At 43.4% G+C, this 23,615-nt stretch overlaps 1 protein-coding gene across 2 annotated transcripts in view; it reads left to right on the forward strand.

Annotated features, from left to right (window-relative positions):
- The window catches only part of LOC124712048 (glutamate synthase [NADH]), a 386,910-nt gene that overhangs the window by 172,339 nt on the left and 190,956 nt on the right, over positions 1-23,615 (forward strand). For both annotated transcript variants that reach the window (XM_047242338.1, XM_047242339.1), the window contains exons 4-5: positions 9,659-9,785; positions 13,490-13,624. In XM_047242338.1, the coding sequence (XP_047098294.1) occupies positions 9,659-9,785; positions 13,490-13,624 (262 nt within the window). The remainder of the gene's footprint in view (positions 1-9,658; positions 9,786-13,489; positions 13,625-23,615) is intronic.

Consider the following 23,615-nt stretch of genomic DNA (forward strand, 5'->3'; position numbering starts at 1 on the left):
TTTCCAGTTAATGGGAATGTGAAAAGATAAATATTCAAAGATGAAAAACGCGAGATTTCGCATCTTTGTGTAATAGGCGCAGAGCGTCACAGAAATTCCGTACCAAGTCCAGCGGGAACCACTAGAAGAAAGGCATTGTGACTCGTGGAGAGCCGTAGTATCAAATTTCAGTGTGGCAACGTTGAATGCGAATAGAAAAAGGAGCAGTACTTGCTGCAACACACATTTCGCGCTCCGTCCGCGAGTTGTACCCCATGTAGGCTCTACTAAGCACTAAACGGCGGCTATGGCTATCGGAATGTAGCTGTAGACGTAGATAGAGCTGGTGGTTCGGTGGATTCGGCGTCTGCCGAGCGGAACGTCGCCAAGTATGCCGCCAAGGCCGGTGCCGTTTATCTTAATGGCTGGCGAAAGCGGTGCAGAAATAGACGCGGCCCGCTGCCGACGCTCTGCTCTAGTCCAGTGGCCCCTGGACAAGGACACGACTAACCTACGGCTTGCGCTGGCGTCGGGAAATGCCTGCAGAGATTTTGCGACTGATGCGCCGGTGTCCTGATCTGTTTTCCGCACATACCGACGTGGATCTCGTTAGGCACTGTTAAGTGAAACATTTATTCTGAGGGCGTGCTTATATAACATCAGTATCGGCACTCGGTAATAACAGAGAGAAAGAACTAACCCACTAGTACCCGAAGGCAAGATAAATGGCAAATACCTAGGAGTAATACTACGAAGTGATATTTTACTTCGTGCGGTCAGTCCTAGAGAACAGCGCGCAACTACAAGGCTCCACTGGATTATGTTTTGCGCCTTAACTGTCAACCACCCTCTATGCCGATCTGCAGCAAGCGCTCATGGATTCCATCTTACCACCTTTGATCTTCCTAATGGACTTCTTCCGCAGGGAGTAAAACCCATGCTTTTCAACGCTCATAATTGTTTATCCATTTGAGCGACATGTTCTGCCCATACTAGCCACTTGCTTCTCATCAGGCATACAGTGTTTGGTGTATTGTAGATTTCATCCAGCTCGAAATTATGCCGGATCCTCCATTCTTCAGTTATCCAGACCATCAATCCTCCTTCGGCAGAAAACGAGAAGATTATTTAAGTATTTTTTTCCGGTCGCTGGAAGTTTCACAGCCATACAACTCTACTGGTTGGATCAGTGTTTTGTACAGCTGGAGTCTCAAACACCTGGAGAGACTTCGCAGTTTAAAAGAGTATGAAAGAAGTATAATCGATATACGGCTTGGATCCTCGCTTTGAGCCGGCCGGAGTGGCCGAGGGGTTCTAGGCGCTTCAGTCTGGAACCGTACGACTGCTACGGTCGCAGGTTCGAATCCTGCCTCGGGCATGGATGTGTGTGATGTTCTTAGGTTGGTTAGGTTTAAGTAGTTCTAAGTTCTAGGGGACTGATGACCTCAGATGTTAAGTCCCATAGTGCTCAGAGCCATTTGAACCTCGCCTTGATTTCTGCCTCACACGATGCGTCCTCTATAAAGATTACCCATTGATAATTAAAATTGTTAACTCGTTTGTATGATCGCGTCCGACTACCAGAGGCCGAAGTGGCGCCCTTGAATGACATGAGACCTGCTTATCACCAGATACGTCTTCTATTCATGCGCAAGGAGATTCTGCCTTCCGCCGCCTTCACTCTGTCGCTCATCCGCATCACAGCGGAAAAACTGCTATTTCTGTCGCAACCATCTCAGTTTTACACCACCCTCATTACTTGAATAGTGTTTCTTTTTATAGGAAACATCTATTTCAGTGCTCTTTTGACCACAGGAAGTAGCTACGTACAGCCACACCAAGCTAGATGTACAAAGATTTTTTTTAAGAAAATTAGTCTCTTGACTTCATAGTTGTGCTTGTTGATTGCGTTCTTATGCAGTTTTACACACACTAGCTTGGTAACAATTAATAGATTAGATAATCCGAACACACTTAGATTTTTCCTAACAAGTTACAACCTTTTCTCCTTAACCGCTGCCGTGAGACATAAGACATTGAAGACCTGTCTTACATTAGTCGTTCGCGATCGACACAGCCAGCTAATGACCGCTTTCTAGAAATAAGGGTCGTAGGCCAGCTCGGATAGCCGCTGCGCATTAAAGCGCCGCTTCCGGGATGGGGGAGGTTCGCCGGTCCCGGATCGAGTCCGCCTGGCGAATCAACGAGGGTCGGTATGCCCGGCCAACCTGGATGTGGCGGCGTCAGAAAAAGACATCCAGCCACCTCTTAAGTTAACCATGTCTAATCCGTTATTAACTATGCTGACGGCGCGCCGACTGAGGCATAGGCATGAGAACAACAGGGGAGGAGGATGGTACTGCAACAGAAGTACGCGCTGCCTCTTTGGAGGCAGCTGGGAGGCACGTGTCGAACCACAGTACGCTGCTGTCTACACACGTTGAGCCAGGGAACACCTGGAATGGAACATGGATCATTGGTCACAGGATCTTGTGACTGACAAATGCAGAATTTGTCTGGCGGCTGTTTACATTTGTAAAAGAGTGCAAAGACGCCCAGTGCAAGTCTCAAGTATGTAGTCACACGGGTTCAACAGGAAGATGGATGTCATATTTTTGGAGCGGATGTAGGACGCCGCTCGTCGGTGTCAAGAGTAATTTGAAGGCTCTGCGGTGTTGGGGCACTACGCTGCAATCTATTGTCCAGTCCTACGGTCAAAATGTGGGTGACAAGTTTTTATTTCAAGAGGTTAAAGTACGAGGACAAACCATCATCATCTCCCTCCAGGAAACAGGAATCAGCCGCATGGAGCGGCCTGCACTATATGGTCACATCAAATCGCACGTCTTCCTTATTTTTATATAGCGAACTATGAAATTTGGCCTCAAATTCAAACGAAGAGTTGACTACTGATACAATAGTGAATGGCAGTGTTGTTCGAATATGAGAAATCTTAGAATCGACCTGAAGTGAACAGGTGTCTGTTTCATGGCTATTGGTTGCAAGGCGTTCACCTTTTGCACAGAACGGCATCCGCATTTAAAATGTTAATTTATGACGTTAAGGTACATGGAGGATGTGGAATATATTAGGTGATACGCGTTGGCAGTGCCTGTATGTATGCTTACGGCTGAACTAGTTACTTATGTAAGCAGCCTTTCGCCACAGCTTCCGTTACGCAGCGAATATCACACCTAAGCGGGGAAAGCCCGAAAGATCAAACTGCATAGTATTTTTTTAAGGACGGCAATGGAATGAGTATTACATTCTTTCATACCTTTAACTCTCTCAACTACAAGTGTGCAATGGTATGACATAATCAATCCTCTGCAGATAGTGTTACCGCCAAACAAATACTGGATGTTTACAGAAATAATTCGTTACAATCCGTTTAATACTATCAGGCGCCGTAATTTGGAACATCAAAGAAGTGTATGAAGTGTAGTGTAGTTACGTTTAAATAGCACTGAGACGAGTGAACCTTGCAGATAATTTCTGGCGAACAAGCGTTCTCGTTAGAAAATGCAGCAACAACAGCTTTTACTTCAGACGATTTGTCTTCTTGGGTTCAGAAAATAGTATTAGTCTGTGCTTTTTACACATCTTCGCTTATGATCTTGCGGTCTAATATTGTTAAAATGTGGAGAACTATGTAGAGCTAATCAGTTTGCTTCATTTTCCACTGTTCGCCGTTCAAACGATGGAAATTTCATTAAAGAAAGACACATCATTTCACTGTTTCCCATTTTGTGATCTGTTGACTACATATCAAACGTTAACGGAAGACGACTGACTGAGACCACCACCACATCGGCTAGGTGATTCCATCGCGTATTTATAGTGTTGCACTGTGTTGATACTCTTCGACTAGTATGAACCGTGTAGTGTGTTTCGTCTCCTTGTGGAAAACTCTTACGAAGTCGATCTGAGGTATCACTACAGTTATATTGCAGAAAGACGACCCTAACTAGAAAAAATTGCAATGTGGAAAATTTTAGGCGTGGCCTTCGTGCTTCTCTGAAGAAACTGTACTCTAAACAATTTTGAAAGTCAGCATTTCTCTGTGCGTAGTAGGCAGAGACAGTGTTCTTAAGGTATGATTATACCAAATGCAGGAAGTAAGTGTTGCATCAATAACCAGATTTCTGGTTCTGGCTGCAGTCAGCGTTTTGCTTCAAGCAGTCCATTCCTCTGTTTCACGTAGTTATGCCTAAGAAGCGATTTGAACGGCTAGCAAGAACTGCGTGCGTCCCCCAACATTGCAGAAGAAAGACTGTGAGTTTAATCTCTCACCAACGTCGTGATGTTTAAAAACTGACAACGAGCTATGTTTCTAAGTTGGATGACGAGTGGAGAAAGTGGCTCGGAATGTTATAAGTACCCAGCAAATACGCAAGTAGTGTCGTAACAACAGCTTCACATAGTTGAGAAAAGGCATTTGAACCCAGCGGTAACAGGTGGTGCTACAGTCGAGCGAAAATTCACGGAATTTCAATTTCGAACTTTCTGCTCCGAATGCGAAAATATTTTGTTTACATCCACTGATAAAGGGACAAATGAGCATTGTAATAAAATAAGGTGATTCATAGCTCGCACGGGAAGATTTAAGTGCTTATTTTTCTCGCGCTCTTTTAGAGACTGGAACGATAGAGAAATAGTCTGAAGGTGGCTCGATGAACCCTCTGTGAGAGCCGCTGACGTCTGAACTGTAGTCTTGTAGGTGTAGACTACTGTCAGAAATAAATGTTCAACACTACACTGATCTTAATTGATGAAATGTTCCTATGCACACACGTTGGTAATCACAGCTGTCAAAACATTAGTTATCCCCAAAGAGACGTCACACTAATACCATATAAGGCGCCATCTAATTCTTGGAATTGCCTCCGTTCGACGAGAAAGAGAATCCGAAAATTTCTTCAGCTATGCTATATCCAACTGAAGCCATTCATTGATGATTAAGCCGCGCAGACCTACCGAACTGCGAGAATCTCGAATACTACATTTTATCCGCGGTTGCAAATAGTCTCAAACATCTTCTACGGGATTAACGTCGGGTGATGGTCTCGTGCTATTAGTCTCTGGTGTGTGTGTGTGTGTGTGTGTGTGGCGTGCGCGCACACACCGTAATTACGCTTTCTTACGTCCGTTTTTCATTGTTGTGTTAAGTGTACTATTGAGAGAACCCACGAAATGTGATTACTGTTCAGACTTCGATACTTGACAAGGGTATTTAACCGCTTTAACGCGAGCACGCCCATTAACTGAGTTCAGAATAGTCACGGGATAGAGATGTGCACATATATTGATGGCGGTAGTATCGAGTACGCAAGGTCTAAAGTGTAACGCATTGGCGGAGCTGTCACTTGTACTCAGGTGATTCGTCTGAAAAGGTTTTCGACATAATTATGGACGCACGACGGGAACTAAAAGTCTCTGAACGCGGAATGGTAATTTGAGCTAGAAGCATGGGACAAATCGTTAGGGAATTCAATATTCCGAGATCCACAGTATCAAGAGTGTGCCGAGAATACCTAATTTCAGCCATTACCTCGCTACGCAATGACCTTCGGTCGTCCTTTAACGTTTGGCGTTAATGGGGTATGGCAACAGACAACCGATGCGAGTGCCTTCGCTAACAGCAAGACATCGCCTGCAGCGCCTCTCCCGGGCTCGTGACCATATCGGTTGGACCCTAGACTTAATGGAAAGCCATGGCCTGGTCAGATGAGTCCCGATCTCCAATGGTAAGAATTGATGGTAGGGTTCGTGAGTAGCGTAGATCCCATGAAGCCGTGAACCGAAGTTGTCAACAAGGCACTGTGCAAGCCGGTGGTGGTTACTAATGGCCGCACGGGATTAGCCGAGCGGTCAAGGCGCTGCAGTCATGGGTTGTGTCGCTGGTCCCGGACGAGATTCGAGTCCTCCCTCGGGTGTGTGTGTGTGTCCTTAGGATAATTTAGGTTAAGTAGTGTGTAAGCTTAGGGACTGATGATCTTAGCAGTTAAGTCCCATAAGATTTTGTCACACATTCGAACAATTGAGCTACTAATGGTGTGGGCTGCGTTGACATGGAACGGATCGGCCCTGTGATCCAATTGAACCAATCATTGACTGAAAATAGTTACGTTCGGCTACTTGGAGACCATTTGCAACCATTCGTGATCTTCATGTTCCTAAAAACGATGCAGTTTTTGTGGGTGACAATGCACAATGTCATCAGGCCACAGTGATCGGAGGTCAGTTCGTGCACGAAATCCTGCACTTCCTACAATTTCTGCATTATAAACGGTTATGGAGGCAGTACGGCTCAATATTTTTGCAGGGAACTTCCAACGACTTGCTGAGTCCGTGCCACGTGGAGTTGCTGAACTACGCCGCGCAAATGGAGGTCCGATACGATATTAGGAGGTATCCCACAACTTTTTTCGTCACCTCAGTGTAAATATGTTCAGTAGTCATACGTTCAGGTTTACATATTGTAAAAGTTGGCGCCAACAGTGTTCTTCCAATCTGTGGATTGATGAAATGGCGTTGGAACCAACGTAGGCCCAATGTTGGTACGTCTCCGTTGCTTACCGGTATTTCGACCAAACATCAAAGGAGGACATTAAGCAAACATCGATACGCCGACCAAACATTGGCTCCAAGGTTGTATTTGTGTCTCTGCCGTTTTGAAGCAGAGTTCGTTCGTTCCTTTGTTAGTCATCATCATCGTCGTCGTCGTCGTCGTCGTATTTATTTACAAGCTGAGTTTTCCCCAATGTCTCAGGAACAGCGGAGCAATATTATTCACGCTCAAAATCACAAATGCACCGTCTGCGACATCTGCGTTAAACGGGTTTACATTGGTTCTGTAAGAACTCGACTGAATGTTGGCTCCAGTGCGTGGGCGGTGTCCTATAAATATTGGCGATTTTTGGCGCCAGCCTTGCCACTAATGTATGTCCAAGGGTAACAGCGAAATTCGGCAACATTTCAAATAGGAAAGCTATTTCTAAGAACTTAATGTTGATCCTAATAACGCAAAAGTACTTAGCCAAGCGATATTTAGAAAATAATAATTTAACTGAAGGTTTAGAGCTACTCCCTGTTACAGGGAATGTTGTACACAATGCCATTTAGAAAAATCTGAAATAACGCCACATCTTTATCATCACCGTCTTCATCAGCTACACGTTAAATATGATCTCTTCAGTTCAGTGCATTTTGTCAGTTTGCCACCGATTTGTCCCATCTTCTTTTAGACAAAGAGTGAATATCCATGTACGTCATAGAGAATTATCGTTTCAGGTGTTTCTCTTTGCCGAATAGCACAGATTTCCCATCCATTTAAGAACGACAGTGACTACTTATTAAGTCCAGAACTCGAATCATGTACAGCTGCCAACATGGGTAACTTAGAAATAGATATCCTCGGAGTAGTGAAGCAACTTAAATCACCTAATAAAAGCAAGTCTTTCGGTCCAGACGGGATACCAAGTAGGTTCCTTTCAGAGTATGCTGATGCAATAGCTCCATACTTAACAATCATATACAACCGCTCGGCGACAAAAGATTCGTGCCCAAAGACTTGAAAGTTGAAGAGGTCACGCCAGTATTCAAGAGAGCTAGTAGGAGTAATTTACTAAATTATAGGCCCATATTGTTAACGTCGATATGCAGCAGGATTTTGGAACGTATGTTGTGTTTGAACATTATGAATTTCGTCGAAGAGAATGGACTATCGACACACTCAGCACCAGTTAGGAAACATTGTTCGTATGAAACACAACTAGCTCCTTAGTCACACGAAGTGTGGACTGCTATTGACAAGGGATTTCAAACTAATTTCGTATTTCTAGATTTCCGGAAGACTTTAGACACTGTACCTTATGGAAATCTTCTGAGCTATTTGACTGGATTCATGATTTCCTGTCAGAGCGGTCACAGCTCGTAGTAACTGACGGAAAGTCATCGAGTAAAACATAAGTGATTTCTGGCGTTCCCGAAGGTAGTGTTACAGGCCTTAGCTATATAAACGATTCAGGAGACAATCTGAGCAGCCGTCTTAGGTTGTTTGGAGATGCTGCGTCGTTTATTGTCTAGTAAAGTAATGAGAGGACCAATACAAATTGCAAAACGATTTAGAACAAACATCTGTATGGTGCGAAAAGTGACATTTGACCATAAATAATGAAAAGTGTGAAGTCATCCACATGGGTGCTTAAAGGAATCCGTTTAACTTCGGTTACAAGATAAATCAGTCAAATCTGAAGGCCGTAAATTCAAATAAATAGCAAGGAATTACGAGCAGCTTAAACTGGAAAGAACGCATATAAAAAATGTTGTAGGGAAGGCAAACCAAAGACGGCGTTCTATTGGCAGAGCACTTAGAAAATGTAACAGATCTACTAAAGAGACTGCCTACACTACACTTGTCCGTTGTCTTTTTGGGGTACTGCTGCGCGGTCTGAGATCCTTATTAGATAGAATTAACTGAGTACATCGAGAAAGTTCAAAGAGCAGCACGTTTTGTACTATCGCGAAATATGGGAGAGTGTGTCACTGACATGATAGAGGATTTGGGGCGGACATCATTAAAACATAGGCGGTTTTCGTTGCTGCGGAATGTTCTTACGAAATTTCAATCACCAGCTTTCTGCTCCGAATGAGAGAATATTTTGTTGACGCCAACCTACATAGGGAGAAACAAACATTATAATAAAATAAAGGAAATTAGAGCTCACACGGAAAGATATAAGTGTTAGTTTCTTCCACGCGCTGTTAGTGATTGCAATAATCGAGAATTATTGTGAAGGTGGTTCGATGAACCCTTTGGCTGTGCGATTTGCTGAGTATCCATGTATATGTAAGTTGCTCTCAATCATTTCCGTGTTTCCTGTGATCTAAATAATGTCGAAATTCGCGAAACTTATTTCACATGTCATCCGAAGTTGTTTACTTAAAATAGCTACGTCGTAAGCTTAGGTTCAGGTGTTTAAGTGCATCAATTATTAATTGCTTCAACTGTTGCTGGCTGTAAACTGAAATTATCGTAGATTTTTTTGTATTTATTGAGATGCCCTTCATATATAGAAGCAAGATTGCTTGATTTGTTGTGCAAGTATTGTCTGTTATCCACACTCAGGTTTTTAAAAAATAACTGTAATAATGCCAAACTTAGTTTTGAACACTCTAATGCTTTACGGAAGGAACGAATGTCAGCACGGTTCCTATCGGACGTGCTAAGCGCTTGCCTTCGATTTGTGAACTACTTTACTTCTCAGTTACAATATGAACTACAGTTTAGCGTACTCACTGAACAACATCCAAACTCAGAATTTTTCACATTTACGGAGCATTGCCAGATGGAAAGAAGCGATAAAGAAAGAAACAGTTTAAACAGGCTCGTGGTCGATGAATTTAAATGGGACATTTCCATCGAACGTTTTGTCAGATCGAAGCATCGTGGTTGTCACGCTGCTATATAGCCTATTCTGCCCACTATTCAACATTTTCGTTCTAACACTCGGAGGCAGTGAGAACCATGTCAGATACAGTAATTTGCAAGCTGGTCATACTCTTTACCCATAAAAAATGCTTTTCGCATAATTGATGTAATCAGACAATTCTGAAACAGTACAATTACAATACCGATTAGCTGATGGAAGTTACAGCAGACTGGTTTGGATTGCAGGGAGCACCAGAATGTGGACCTCCCGGAGCCCGGACGCTACGCCACTGGGATCTTCTACCTGGACAAGAGACATCACAATGAAAGCGAGGAAGCCTTTGGGAAGCTGGCCCAGGAGTGCGGCCTCAGGGTATGTTAAGTTTGTTTCGTTGCTTATTAACTTACGCTTGTCATTCTGAAGTTCTGCAGGTAACGTAAAAGTGACGAAATATTTCCCTAGCGTTGTACACGAACCACTGTTGTGTAGCTCTAACCGCTAGCGTTACGAGCTGTTCAGAGGTCTCGATCACTTAAGAGCATGAGCGTAGAGACCCGCGCAAACGGAAGCCGGAAACTGTACCGTAAACACAGCTGTCTGACCGCAGTCGCCCATTGCCATTCTTTAAATACAGACAGCTTTTCTTACTAGGGACATCACATCTGCGAAGGGCTTATTTTCCTATTTCCACCCCATTAAGTTATTGGTTTAACTTAGTAACGACTGCATTCAACTTAGATTTATTCATATAAAATTCAATAAATCGAGGTATATTCGTATATTCGTATAAAAACCACGTTCAGTCACCCTTGCCGTAAAATATTGCTGTTGTATTATATTCATTTAACTTCTTCTACGTCTATAGAGGCAATTATGCACAGCGGTCACTTCCATTTAATTTCATGGAAGCTACAGCAGATGCGGACAGCACAATAACACAGTTAAATGGACAAAAATTTCAAATATATACCCTCATTTTGACACAGAACTAACACATGTCGTTATGAAAGTTAATGGAAGACGAACAAAAAGTGCCTACTGCCGCGATCGTAAAAACATGAACCAGCTCAGGCCAACAACTGTGTTATCGAACTGACCAGAGATCTGAGTATGTAAAATGTTGGATTTCTCATAGATCAAATGAAGCATTAAATCACTACTGTTAGGTCGATATGGTAGAGCAGTCCGACCAAATTTGGCTATGAGCTTATGGTCGCAAAACGATCCGTGGGGGGGGTCTGGCATTACTTCTTTGCAAGCAGAAGTGTGTCTTGTTCTCTGGCCTGATTCTGAAAACTCGGTCTTTCAGATTAGTCGGATGTCGTTTTGCGAAGTTCTGGCTTGACAGTTGTTGTAGGCTGGCAGAAGAACCACACCCTGCCTATCCCAAATGACTGTGCACATTGCTTTGCCTGCAGATTGCTGCGTCTGCAATTCCTCCTTTGTGGAGAAAACGCATGCGATCCCTCCATGGACCTTCCGGATTCCGAATTCAGTGGCGACATTTCGTCTCATGTTACGTGATGATTGTATCCAGGAAACTGTCACAGTCAGTCACATACTCGTCCAACAGGCCTCAACGAATTTCCATTCGTTGATTTTTTATTTTTTTTATCTTATGTAAGCATCCCGCAGATGCGGGACACAACTCGCACGGCCACAGCCATAGCCATAGCGATAACCAAAGTTGCATGATATCTACGACAATACAGCCTACATCCAGTTGTGCACACAGTTCCTTGGTCATAATCCTCAGATTACACCGATAAGTTGATAGAGACGCTGTTCATTATGAGAGGCACGTGGCTAGTCTTGCGCATCCGTTGCAGCACTATTAAAACGGAGCACCCCCCGGTCTCACATTACACTCGCCTGTTTTATCGTCTTTGTACACCTTTGGTAAGTGTCGACAGATTTTAACTTGTGCAATTTATTCAACAGTGAGGAATACAGTGGGACATTTGCTTTATACAGAGATTCCACTTCGGAACTATACTTGCTGCTGCTTCGAATTGTCCCAAGACAAAGAAACCACTATAACTTTACCGGAAAGAATAAAAAGTTAGTACTACAGCAACATGATCTCTAATGGACATTCAGTCAATATAAAAAAGTACGAGGCATTATTTTTCGAATGACTCTTGTAACTGTAGCAATGAAGTGTAATTGAAAATCCCTCGCACCTGAGCAGTCCACCGTAAAACATGAAATGCCAAACAACAACAAAAAATCGATTAGTCCCTGAGCTGAACTCTGTTATGCTGAAGATTATTTACTCATGTGCTGATCAGGTGGTGCATTAAAGTTTTAATAAATCACTTAGGTCCAGACCGAAACATCGAAAATAGATTATCTACGAATGGACTGATTACCGTTGGTATATCATGATTTCTTTCAGATTAAAGTTGTGGCAGTTTGGTACTTTGTGAAGGAACGATTTTCTTTTTGCACCAAAGTGTCATTTTCGTGATGACGAAAAATGTGACCCTGTCACTGAGTACGAACGCCAGCATCTCCTGTTGTTGTTCTTATGCCACAAAAAGAGCCTAAATGAAGGGATTAAGTTTCCATGTAGTTAAGTTTGTATTAGTTGATGTAGTGAATTAATTACTGTGTTCACCCAAATGTTACTCGTTGACTTATCGCAGGTTTAGGTAAACGTGTGCTTATGAGCGGTGACCTCATTTTAAGGCCTAGTCTTGGTAATGCCGCTAGTCGTTAGTATTTCACAATGTTTTAGTTTGCATAAAGTATCCGAATTCCTCCGTTAAGCAGTATTTTACGAAGTTTTAATTCCTCTTCATTCAAGATACAGCGATAAATAAAGACGTGTGATACATTCTTTTCTGATATAAAAAAGTAAGGTGGCAATAATGTACTTCATGGAATAGCAGAACGTCATAACCTGACAGTTTGACGAAATATACCTTTTTCTGATAGTACAACATAATGGAGATAAAGTACTTCCTGGTATGGCAGATGTCATACGCTGTCAGTTCCACAACGTATACCTTTTTCTGATAACACAAGATACATTCGGATTAGTGCGCTAATTTCTGATGGTTTGGCGTCGGCGAATGCCTTGTTTTGAGGACGTGAAACAAAGGTGTTGATTTGCTGATTCCGTTTGGAGTTCATGAAAAGCGTCGCCCCCGCTTGAAGATATTTTACCTGGTGAGAGAAATTTCAGCGTGACACCACGTCACTCTTCTTCCTCGGTAAAAGACTGGTGGATACGGGAATAATGTGTCTTCCGTGAATAGCATTTATGATTAATATAACCATGTGCATTTCATATCATGACTTATGTCTTTCACTAATGTGAAAGCCAAATAGGACTGTCACACCTTGTGGAAACGTGTTAGATAAGAAATTTAAAGAAATGAATCTAGCCGCCCCCACGTACTAGGATGCGTTACGTAAAGGACCTTTAGTAGTAAAACTGCCTAAACTCCTTTATTGCAGCCGTTTATTCTGTGTGTATTCAGTAATGCGCAGAGTTTCGATTAGTGCAGTGTATACTACGTTTCTATACACGTGGTCTTTGTAAGGAACTATAAGTGCCACCTATGTTATGAAAGGAGATCCTGTTAAATTTATGCGGTCGATAAGTGAGATCTATTGCAGTCTGTGACGTGAAGTACCATGAATGCATCTAATACACAGGTTTTGTGTTTAATGTTCAACGATTTCCAGACAGATGTTGAGCTTACTGCATGTTGTATTCCACTGAGGATCACTTTATCATTCTCAGTCCTGTCGGGACATGCCACGTTCGGACGTAAATTAAATTTCATTCTCAAGTTCAACGTACGCTTCTTGGTAAACGCTTTGACCATGTTGAAGACGACTAGATTGTTGTCACGAACTGTTGGAATCGCTAATTTGCCGCTTCGTATGAGACGGAGCTGCAAAAGCTGACGCCGAGGTAGGACAAAATCGTCAGTATTGAAGACTTCATTGTGAGACAGTAGATGAAAATTGTATGGCATCATGTGTTTTCCATGTTTTAATTAATATCTTTTTACGAGGGACACTCTAGAGCAGTATCGGTGAGGCTGTGGTGTGATTCTCAGGTGGTGTGCTGGAGGACGGTGCCCACGGACGCGACGGGGATCGGCGATGTGGCGCGCAACAGCGAGCCGTTCATGCGGCAGGTGTTCGTCGCCTGCGACAACCCCAACGTCGACGAGGAGGCGCTCACCCGCTCGGTGAGTACCACTAGTGTGGTAGCCGAACACGAACCGTACATGTTAAAGTGTCGATCTGCTACGGTTGTAAGACGAAAGTGCCCAGTGCGTATGAGCAGAACGATTAGCCAAGCCCTAGTGGCAGGCATCAGCCGTCCCGTCGTTAGATGATACGTGGGTCAATGTCGGTGGTTCAACCTGTAGTGTAGGTCCTAGCTGAAGTGCCTTCAAGCTGTTGACACCTCTCGCAGAGTGAAGATAGTAATGGAAAGCTCTCAGTTTGATTGTTAAGCAGCGTGTTGGCTATCTGTGTGCAGAACAGATTTTTTAATTAATATAGTAGTTTAGCTAGAGTGTTAATTGGTCTTGTGGTATTCAGTGGTAGAATTCCCCAACTACGACGTATCGCAGGTACACCATATGCTTAGTAAAATTATCGTTCAAACTTCCTCGCGTATTAAAACTATGCCATCCTGGGTCTCGAACTTGGATCTTTCCATCCCGTGAGCAGCCCTTCCCATAGATCAGTTGTCACAGCCGACTCAAAACAGTGTGCTAGAACTCATTTCTTCCAACCTTTTGAGCTTCATTCAAGTTATCCTCCATGGCTTGCTGGGCTAGCATCCTTGTGGGGGAGGGGGGAGAACACAGTTGAAATGACTTCGCTGCTGTGTAGACCATGTGTTTGGTGTATGGGGAAGTATTTCGAAGTTCTTTTAATTATTTCGAAGTTCTCTTAATTGTATTTCTCAGCCTCCGGTCACAAAATAGTATCATGACCAGTTTTGACTTGGTAAGTTATCAGTTCACCTGCTAAAAAAGAAAGAAAAAGAGGGACAGTAAAATGTTAGGGGACGAAATACATCAGACTAATGCCCTTGAATCAGTTAACTACTAACTCGTGATCTGAACAGGCCAAGAGGGGCACAGCAGTGTGAACATACCTGCACTTAGATTGTTGGAACTGAAAGCTACATTTAACTATGTAATAGTATAGTCGCGAATACAAGGTTTAAGATATTCACAAAATTTGTGAGAGAAAACTTACGAGAGAAGTTCCACATTCTTAAAGTGAAAACTTGTAAAAAATAGTAAATACAAGTGAAGGTGAATTTGACATACACTAAGGCGACAAATCATGGGATAGAGATACGCACATATACAGATTCCGATCGTATCGGGTACACGAAGTATAAAAGGGCAATGCATTGGCAGAGCTGTCATTTGTACTGAGGCGATTCATGTGAAAAAGTTTCCGACATGGTTATGGCCACATGACGAGAAATAATAGACTTTGAACGCGGAATGGTAGTTGGAGATAGACGTATGGGACACTCCATTTCGTAAATCGTTAGGAATTCATTGTTCCGAGATCCACAGTGTCAAGATGTGCCGAGAATACCACGTTTCAAGCATTTTTCCGACTGCTGTTCTGCAAGGCACGGTAGCTCCATTTTATTCCTTCCCAATCTGTCAGCCCAGTTTCAGCGAAACGGAACGTGAACAAATGCTACTATGGGCTTTAATTTATAGTTCCTATAGTGGTTAGGCAGAGAAGGAATGTGAAATGACGTTATGCTAATGCACGTTTAGCCGCACCAGAAATTGTAAGTCAAGAAACGCACGCAGGTATATGCGTGTGGATTAAGAAACGTTGTGGCAGTTCTGGTACATTGGTGGAACATTAACTCCTTTGACTTGTGGTGTAAACCTCGTCTCCCCAACCATGTACAATACCGGCATGGTTGCGTCAGCTTTTCTCCCTTCGTGTTGACTTCTCCAAAGATGTCCATTTGAAGATCCAAGTCCTTGTCGCATTGGGATGTGGAGATTAGGACATGGCTCGGTAGGAGAGTGAAAACCTGCGACTTCAGCATATTATAACTTTTAATTAACACAATCTTGGATGAGTTAAAGTACATACTTCTTTGTCGCATCAGCTCAAAAGACCGACATAGGCACAGAGTTTGGTGGAAAAAATTGATGTCCATAAAAAATTCATATTATAGCTTTTTTGTTCAGGAAATCTGGAGGGTTTGGACGAAAATACGGAAACACCACGAAAAATGCATGCTTGAACATAAATGCAGGTGTTAATCAAGTATGCAGTTTGTACTGTTTTATTTGACCATGAACGGCACCTGTACAGTGTCCTTAATAATACACTGCAAGTTTTAGTCGTGACCATTAAGGCGTGTACACACTAGGCCAACGAACCACAGCCAACCGCTGTGTTGGGCGATGTTTTCTTGGTGTGTACGGGCGGCAAAACGGAGCCAACGAAGCGGTTGTCCGTGCTGATTGACCTTGGTTGCGGTAAGGACTGCTGGCGGGAACGTCAAAGCGTTGGCGGTTGGATGGTGTTTGGACCCCTGTCCTAATATGGACGCCGTGTCGAAAATTCGTTTTCCTATCAAGAACGGATGTGTAAGTTTTTCAGGAGAGCCACAAGTGGCACTTAGCTTGTTTTATTTACCGGTTCTGCTCTTTAATTTAATAAGAGCACCATCACAAACTCTGTAACTTGCAGTTTAAAATACAGTGGTTGGCTGTTAAAGAGAGAAACCAGTCAGTATAATATTTGAAGTGAGACTTGTGGCTGTCCTGAAAAACTTGTTTAAACAATCGCCGTACCCACTGCAGGCAATGCGTGCTCTCGCTAAGGGTGTGTGTTTCTTGTGTTTAAAAATAGTGTAGTATAGAGTGGAATATGGAGGGAGCATTAAAGCTGATAGTGTTTTATCATGAATGGGAATGTTTCTGGGTATCTTTGAACTGCGATTATAAAAACAATCTGAACAGACTAAACGTCTGGCGGGAAATAACTCGGCTATTAGAAAATGGCATACACGGCGTGTAGAAGAAAATGGTATCTTTTTGTCTTGAATGACAAAGAGAAACAAACAAAACTGGGAATGACTATTAATTTCCTGCTGCAGGTACAGCTCACCTAAAACAGGCGTTGCCTTTGGAAATTTTAGGGCTGCGTAGCTGGTTAGTAACAGTTCGAAACCTGTGGCTTTCAGTAGGAAAAAGAAGAAAAAAAAATATGAAACGGCCCATATTCGAATTCAGATTTCAGGTCGGACATTTTGTCCCACCACAGTGCTCCGTATTTTTTCTGAGATAATGTCCATCAGCGTCGTTTCTTCTTCTTTTTCCCTCGTAAAATCGTCCGGTGAAATTTTAATCAAAACGCTACTTTATAACAACAAAAATACGGGAGCCACGTCGTCATGTTATCAGAGCCAACTGCGATTCCACGTGGCCGAACGCCAATACATTGGCGGCCAACGCTTCGCCGATTTAGTCTCTGTCGTTCGGTGGCCCAGTCTTTACGCGCAAGTGTTCAGCGTAGTTGTAAGTGCGTTATGTCGGAGCTAAGTGAATTCGAACGCAGAAGGAAGCAGAAGTGTTTGATGTTTCAAGAGACACGTTATCGAAGATACAGAGATTTCGGAAAAAGACCATCCGCTAAGTAACAAAGCGGGCGAAAATGTGTGTTCAGTGATCGTGATGGACGTCGTTGAAGAGGCTTGTGATAGAAATATGACTGACAAGTGCAAATGTCACTACAGAACTGAATGAATATCGCGCTCGCGAACCCTGTCGGGACCGTAACACGAGTGGAGCTCCATTAACAGGGAATTGTAGGGCGAGGTGGCATTCCAAAGACACACATCAGTCATGCAAATAAATGTCCGTCAGAGGGAAAAATGGTGACGTCACATTGTTTCCAACTCCTGGCCACGTTCACGTCCCAAGGGTGAAACATGGCGGGGGTTCGGTGATGATCTGGGCAGCCAATCTTGGTATGCCGTGGGTCCCATGGTTACTCTGCAAATTCGCATTACTACCAAGCATCACGTGACCAGTTTGGCCGATCAGGCCCATCCCATGGTATAATGTTCCAACCCCAATTGTGATGCTGTGTTCCAGGACGACAAGCCCCCTGTTCACACAGTCCGCATCGTCCAGGACTGGTTTTGTGAGCACGAGGATGAATTGTCACATCTTCCCTGACCACCATTGTCACCGGATCTCAATATTATTGCGAATTTGTGATCTACTTGGAAGAGAAGAATCCGTTATCTCTAGCCATCTCGAACATCGTTACCTGAAATTGCCACTATTTTGCAGCAATATTGGTATAAGAATTCCTTCAATTCCATAAAGGACCTGCATTGATCCATTCTGAGATAACTGGAAGTTGTTTTGAACGCCAGCGGTTTTCATACATAGTGAAAATTGTCGTGTTTGCGCTGTTTCCGTGTTTTTTTCTCCACCCTCTGTAATGTCGGAAACTTCTCAGGTACACGTAACTGTCAACGTGAGGTCACCTCCACCCCTGTATTTAGCCTATACATTTCTAGCTGCGACTATCAGGGGAGTGAAATAAAAATACTACGGCAACGTCATAATAATTTGTAGTGGGCACATTATAATTCGTTGGATAACTTACCATCTTCATTTTTTTCCCTTGCCCGTCATGTTTTGAAATAGTGCACTCAGTGCTTCGAATACATCGAACGACGCATTTTTTTTTCTATGAATACTGTCTTTCTAATTTTCTAGAGTTTTGTCCCACAAATATGGCTGTTCTTCTACTAAAGAAATTAATCCATCAATGATTTATTTCCCAAGCCATTTGTGGGCCTACGAGAAGCAAATAGCAGTAGAAAGAATGAACTGATGTATACACTGGTGCTGCCGCGAAGAATGCCTTGCCTTACTTGAAAGATGTTAAGGTAGCCATATTTACTGACCCCTCACCACAAAGTCACGTTGCGACCGACACGGCAGCCGTCAACTGCTATGGGAATGTCTGGCAGCTTCACGGCTGCCGTGTGCTGTTTGGACAACGGCCCATGTAGCGTAGATGTGAAAAGCTGCCGTATGGTTTTCCGTACCACGGCCGTATACACGGTGCCTTACAGACGGCTGCAGGAGAGGTGTGAAATAGGCCCTACGCAACGCACGTACTCTGCGAGAGATACTTGGATTCTGCGGATAATTCTTTTTCCTAAGACAGTCGTCCTGGCTCGAGTCTTGTTTGGACAGAGTTCTAAAACTAAAATTATCATTACAAATAAGAGTTAACAGATCAGCTGTTATTGCCAACGTTGCCAGTAAGGGATTCAAAGTACAACGTGATCAATCTTCAAAGCAACCGCTTGGCGGTGATTTCTTACGCCCGCCAATATCCAGCCACGGCGGGGCAGGCGGGGAGTGTATTTCCTTTCCAGTCCGGCGTCGTTGTGTAGATATCTCGCGCAGATAGCAAGTGTCTGTAAGGCGATACAGTTCTGTGTATTGTATGAAAGTCTTTAAAGTGAAATGGAGAAGTACAAGCATTCTATTCTACGAAGAGCGTTCATGCAAGATTCATAAGGGCATACAGAATCACCGCGTACAGTAAGGAGAGTATTTCGAAAGGGATTTCCTGATGCTCAGTTTCCTAATCAGTGTACGATTCGTAGATTGTTAAATTATTTTAGTGAAACGGGAAGTGTTGTTGACAGTAAACATAGATAACCACGTACAGTAGTCATGGAAGGAAGTCTGGCTAACAGTGGACATGCTCTGGAAACATGTCCTAGAAATTCTCAGTAAATGGAATTTCGTATGGCTAGCCTAGTCCTTATTACAGGAAATTCGTTGTGTGTTTCAAGGTAGAGTTATCACTAACAACAAAGCCTTTCTCGTTCCCCAGATTTAATTTGGAAATTTGTGGTTACATCTTATAGGCCCAAACTGCTGAGGTCATCGGTCTCTAAGCTTACATTTAATCTGACTTACACTAATTTACGCTAACACACACACACACACACGCACACACACACACACACACACACCATGCCCGAGGGAGGACTCTAACTGCCGACGGGGGGCGGGGGGGGGGGGGGAGCCGCGTGGACCGTGACAAGACGCCCTGGACCGTGCGGCTATCCATTGCGGCTCCCACAATTTAACTTCCTGCGATTTTTATATATGGGGAACATTAAAACAGAAAGTATTCGTCAAGAAATCGCTGCCATTTCTCAGACACAACTGCAGAGTGTAATGAGCAATTTCCCAAGCAGATGTCAGAAATATTTGATCGACGAAGGGAGACAGTTTCAGCATCTCCTTGCTTAATATAGTTTGTAGTTTATTTTCTTTTGCAGTTTTTATGTTATGTATGTTAGGAATAGCATACGCGACAAACCGTGTTGTATTTACTGCGAACCCGTGTCCCGCGCGCCGCGAAAGCGGTTACGTTCACGGTTGATCACTCAGTATTCTCTCTCCGAACTATTGGTATCGGAGAATTTGTAATACTGTATAGCAAAATATGAAGTTTTACGCAGAAAACTGTGTCAAAGGCGAAGTTCAAAATTTGTCATGGACTACCAAGAAATTTTCATTATCCAGGAAAGAATCGTTGTCTTTCAAGCTATGTCCTGTAACAGCTTTTTCACTACCTTCGCGGGGCGCTGCACTGGAAATAAAGCACGATTTGTTACAGTAAAAATCCGTCAGCGTCATCACAATCACGACTTGTACACATCTACACAGCAAAATTCTTGTCAGTAACTGGGCAAAAGTTTCTTTGAGGTCGTTCTGTTTTAACGAGTGCTTTTTCTAATCCGTTATACTAAGTCTTGGCACTGCCTGTCAAAAGTGAATTAAAATGGTGCACTGGCTTTCGGGACATCAAAATGAACATTCACAACAGATTGAACCTCGCAGTAATGACGAATAGTTGAACCTTGAGCAAATTTCGTTTTGTCACTCAAGTCTTCTCAACATAACAGCTTGAGGTTCAGTATAATCGTTTAAAATCTAGAGTGTCTTTGTTTTGTTTTAAAAGCCTTGAAAAAAATTGGTGACCATTTCCTGCAATCGATACATTATCGTCAATATCGGAAACTTGTTACGGGCCTTAAGTTGTAGGGAAAATTTCAACTCGGGCTGCACCTCGGTTGGAATCAACACTTTTCATTTATAACGCATTGCTAATTTGGACTGGAGTTGTATGCTTTTTGCTTACCACGTACGACCTTTGCAGCAATACGTACTAATGGAAATTAAAAAATGAATACCCTAGAGCAGTGGTCCGATTGTAAATAACTCATATTTTCTTTACATAGTTCTCACACATGACGTGGCGATAACAACATTGTCGTACATATATGGACAGATGCCCTTGGACAACTGTTTCAGTACTGTGTGTAGCCGCCTCTAGTTAGAATTCAATTCTGTGATCATTCTCAGAGACCAACAGAGGTGTTAGTTGTCATCTTAGGTCTATCACGTGCTTTGCTCATAAAATATTACAGACTTTCATCTGCGACTCAGTACCTCCTCTCTGCTGGGAGACTGTGTTTTACGCAACTTTTGCCTGTTACTGTAGGTGAAGGATTGCTGGGTTGGTATTGGAAACCAGACGAGGCGCCTTCCCGTGATGGCCCATACACATTCAGTGGCGGTCAGTATATCACTAGTGTTGGCCAGGGCACTAAACGAAAATCTTGAACGCGTTGAGTAACGTGAGAAGAGTGCATATGCATTGCCTTGTTGCTGAAGTACTCGTCTGCTTGAAACGAGATGGCCACCAGAACAGGCTGCAATGTTCAGTGTTCCCTCAACAAACACCGAAGGTGCGTGGTCATTGTGCTTTATTTTGTCCGATTTTGGTTATATACGAGAGCAACACCATCTTCTTTTACGTCCTTTCGCTGTGCGATGTATTGGGGCCTGATGATGACTAGGCATGTAAGAGAGCATGGCAAGCGACAGCCTTGTTGATAGTCGCACTTATAGCAAGTAATTCTTGCAGTACTGGCATGCTGGGTGCAACACTGATAGAAATTTGTGCTACGGTTAACGTGTCGCCAGTAAACGCTGCCCATCTGATGCGGAGATTCAAGCGTGGCTGGGTTGCTGTTGCCGTTCGGAATCAGGGCGACAAGAAAGCGTACCGTCCTTGTACACACAACGCCAGCAGGTCCGACATGGTCAATTCGTCGGAAGGATCGTCCAACCTCCCGCAGCCTCATATTTTCTATAAATGTCCTTACCACTTCTACTCTTAACTTGACAACTAGAAGCAGACCTGTGATTTTTTTCCGTTGGCCACTCCACGTGACACGTCAGTAAACCATATTGTAGATCTGTAGCAGTGATACGTTACTGACTATTACATTTTAATTATAAATATAAAAATGTAAATTATCTTAAATTTGTTAATGGACAGAAGGAAAGAAAAGACGGTAAGTAATAACGAGTTCAATTAGAAGTACTTTTATTCAGAAGTTATTTTTAAGCAAACGATAGCATTTAAGTTTCATACAAAACAAAGTTCAATAAGTGCTGTCTATCCATTCATCGTTTCGTTACTGCACAATTTTGCTACGGATGAGTATTTGCGCTTTAGGATTCCGTACCTCAGTCTGTAAAAACGGAATCCTTATAGAATCACTTCTTTGTTTGTCTGTCTGCTTGTCCGACTGTTAAGTACCATTTTTCTTAGGAACTGGTTGGCGCATCGAGCTGAAATCTGTCAGATACTTAAGTCTGCGGTCCCTTGGCGGTGTAAAAAATTTAAACTTCTACGTCAGAACAATCAAAAGATACCGCCATTTTTGTCGCATTTTGATATTTTGTCAGTATCGGTATCGATAACAGGCAAGAATTGACGAAATTCTTGATTCCTGTGATGGACAAACTATCTGCATACATAATTTAGTTCGGAACCCACGGTGCGCGAGTCCTGCTCGCATTCATCAGAACTTTCTTTTCTTTTCTCGTCAGAGAACCGGAGCGGAGAGTATAATACAAGATGGGCCAGGAGGAATGCTCAGAATTTAGGAATATGACAGGAACGATTATTCGAAGCCAAGAAGTGTAGTAAATATGGACTCGAAAATGCATTCCTTAAGAGCTATGAGCACATAATCATTTTCGCCTATTCTACTGAAAGAGTGCTCATAGGTCTTAAGACGAGCATTTTAGAGCCCATGTTAACTGGACAACTCTCCCACTTTTTTTTTTCCTTCTGTAATACTTCCTTTCAAAATATGCAAGGCCCTTGCAGCAGAAGAGATGTTTCACAGTATCGAAAATAAAGTGCTCAGAGCTCTTAAGGTATGCATTTTAGAACCGATCTTTATTACACTTTTTGCTTCAATGATCGTATGTCGTATCCCTGTATACTGACCATTCATCCTCGGACAGCTGGTAAAGCCGAATGTTTCTGTCAGTGCATTTCTCAAATAACTCATAAATTTGTAAATGTTACTGTGAGCAGATTCAACAGTGTTTCAAAACTCTGGCACACAGTTGCCGCCCTCCAAAATGCAGATCTTTCGTCTGGCCAAATATATGTTGGCGCCCTTCTACCTGAGGGCAGGGAATTCGTGTGCGTGTCCACAACGTCTTACTACTGTCGGATCTCTGTTCAAGTTGAGAGGTATCAGGCCATCCATTAGCGCCAGCCTTCGTCGAAGTCTCCAACTTTGGCCGCAAAGTAACAGTCGCTGTGGCACAAGCCGCTAGCACCACCGCATCGTCTTTCGCTAGCCTAGTAGGATGTGGAAGGAGCTTGTGCCAAAGTTGTGCGCAGAGCCCCCGGCGGAGAGCGCTGTCAAGCCCCAGGCGACGGCGTGCTGAGCCGGCTGTCCTTGAGGCCCTTTTGTTGTCCCCGGACAGCACGGTGACCCGTGGGAACGCTGCCAGAGCTGGCTCCACCCCCCTACCCACCTCAAGAGCTTTACTGCGTTGTCTGCCGGCGGGGTTGGGGGGGGGTGGGGGAGGGGGGGGGGGGGAACCTCTCAGCATAGCTAAGCCGCTCAGACCACTTAGCCGTGCCTGTTTTGTCTTTCTGCAACATGTAGCTTCCTCGTTATCTTTTTTCAACTTCCTGAAGGAAGAAGCGCGCTTTCTCACTGTCAATGGGAGAATATAAAAAAAAAATTCTGTTTACGGTGCGCTGGCTCCCTCCACCATCCATTGCAGTTACATGCACTTA

Source organism: Schistocerca piceifrons, chromosome 8 (assembly GCF_021461385.2).
Source record: "Schistocerca piceifrons isolate TAMUIC-IGC-003096 chromosome 8, iqSchPice1.1, whole genome shotgun sequence".
Taxonomy (NCBI): Eukaryota; Metazoa; Arthropoda; class Insecta; order Orthoptera; family Acrididae; genus Schistocerca; species Schistocerca piceifrons.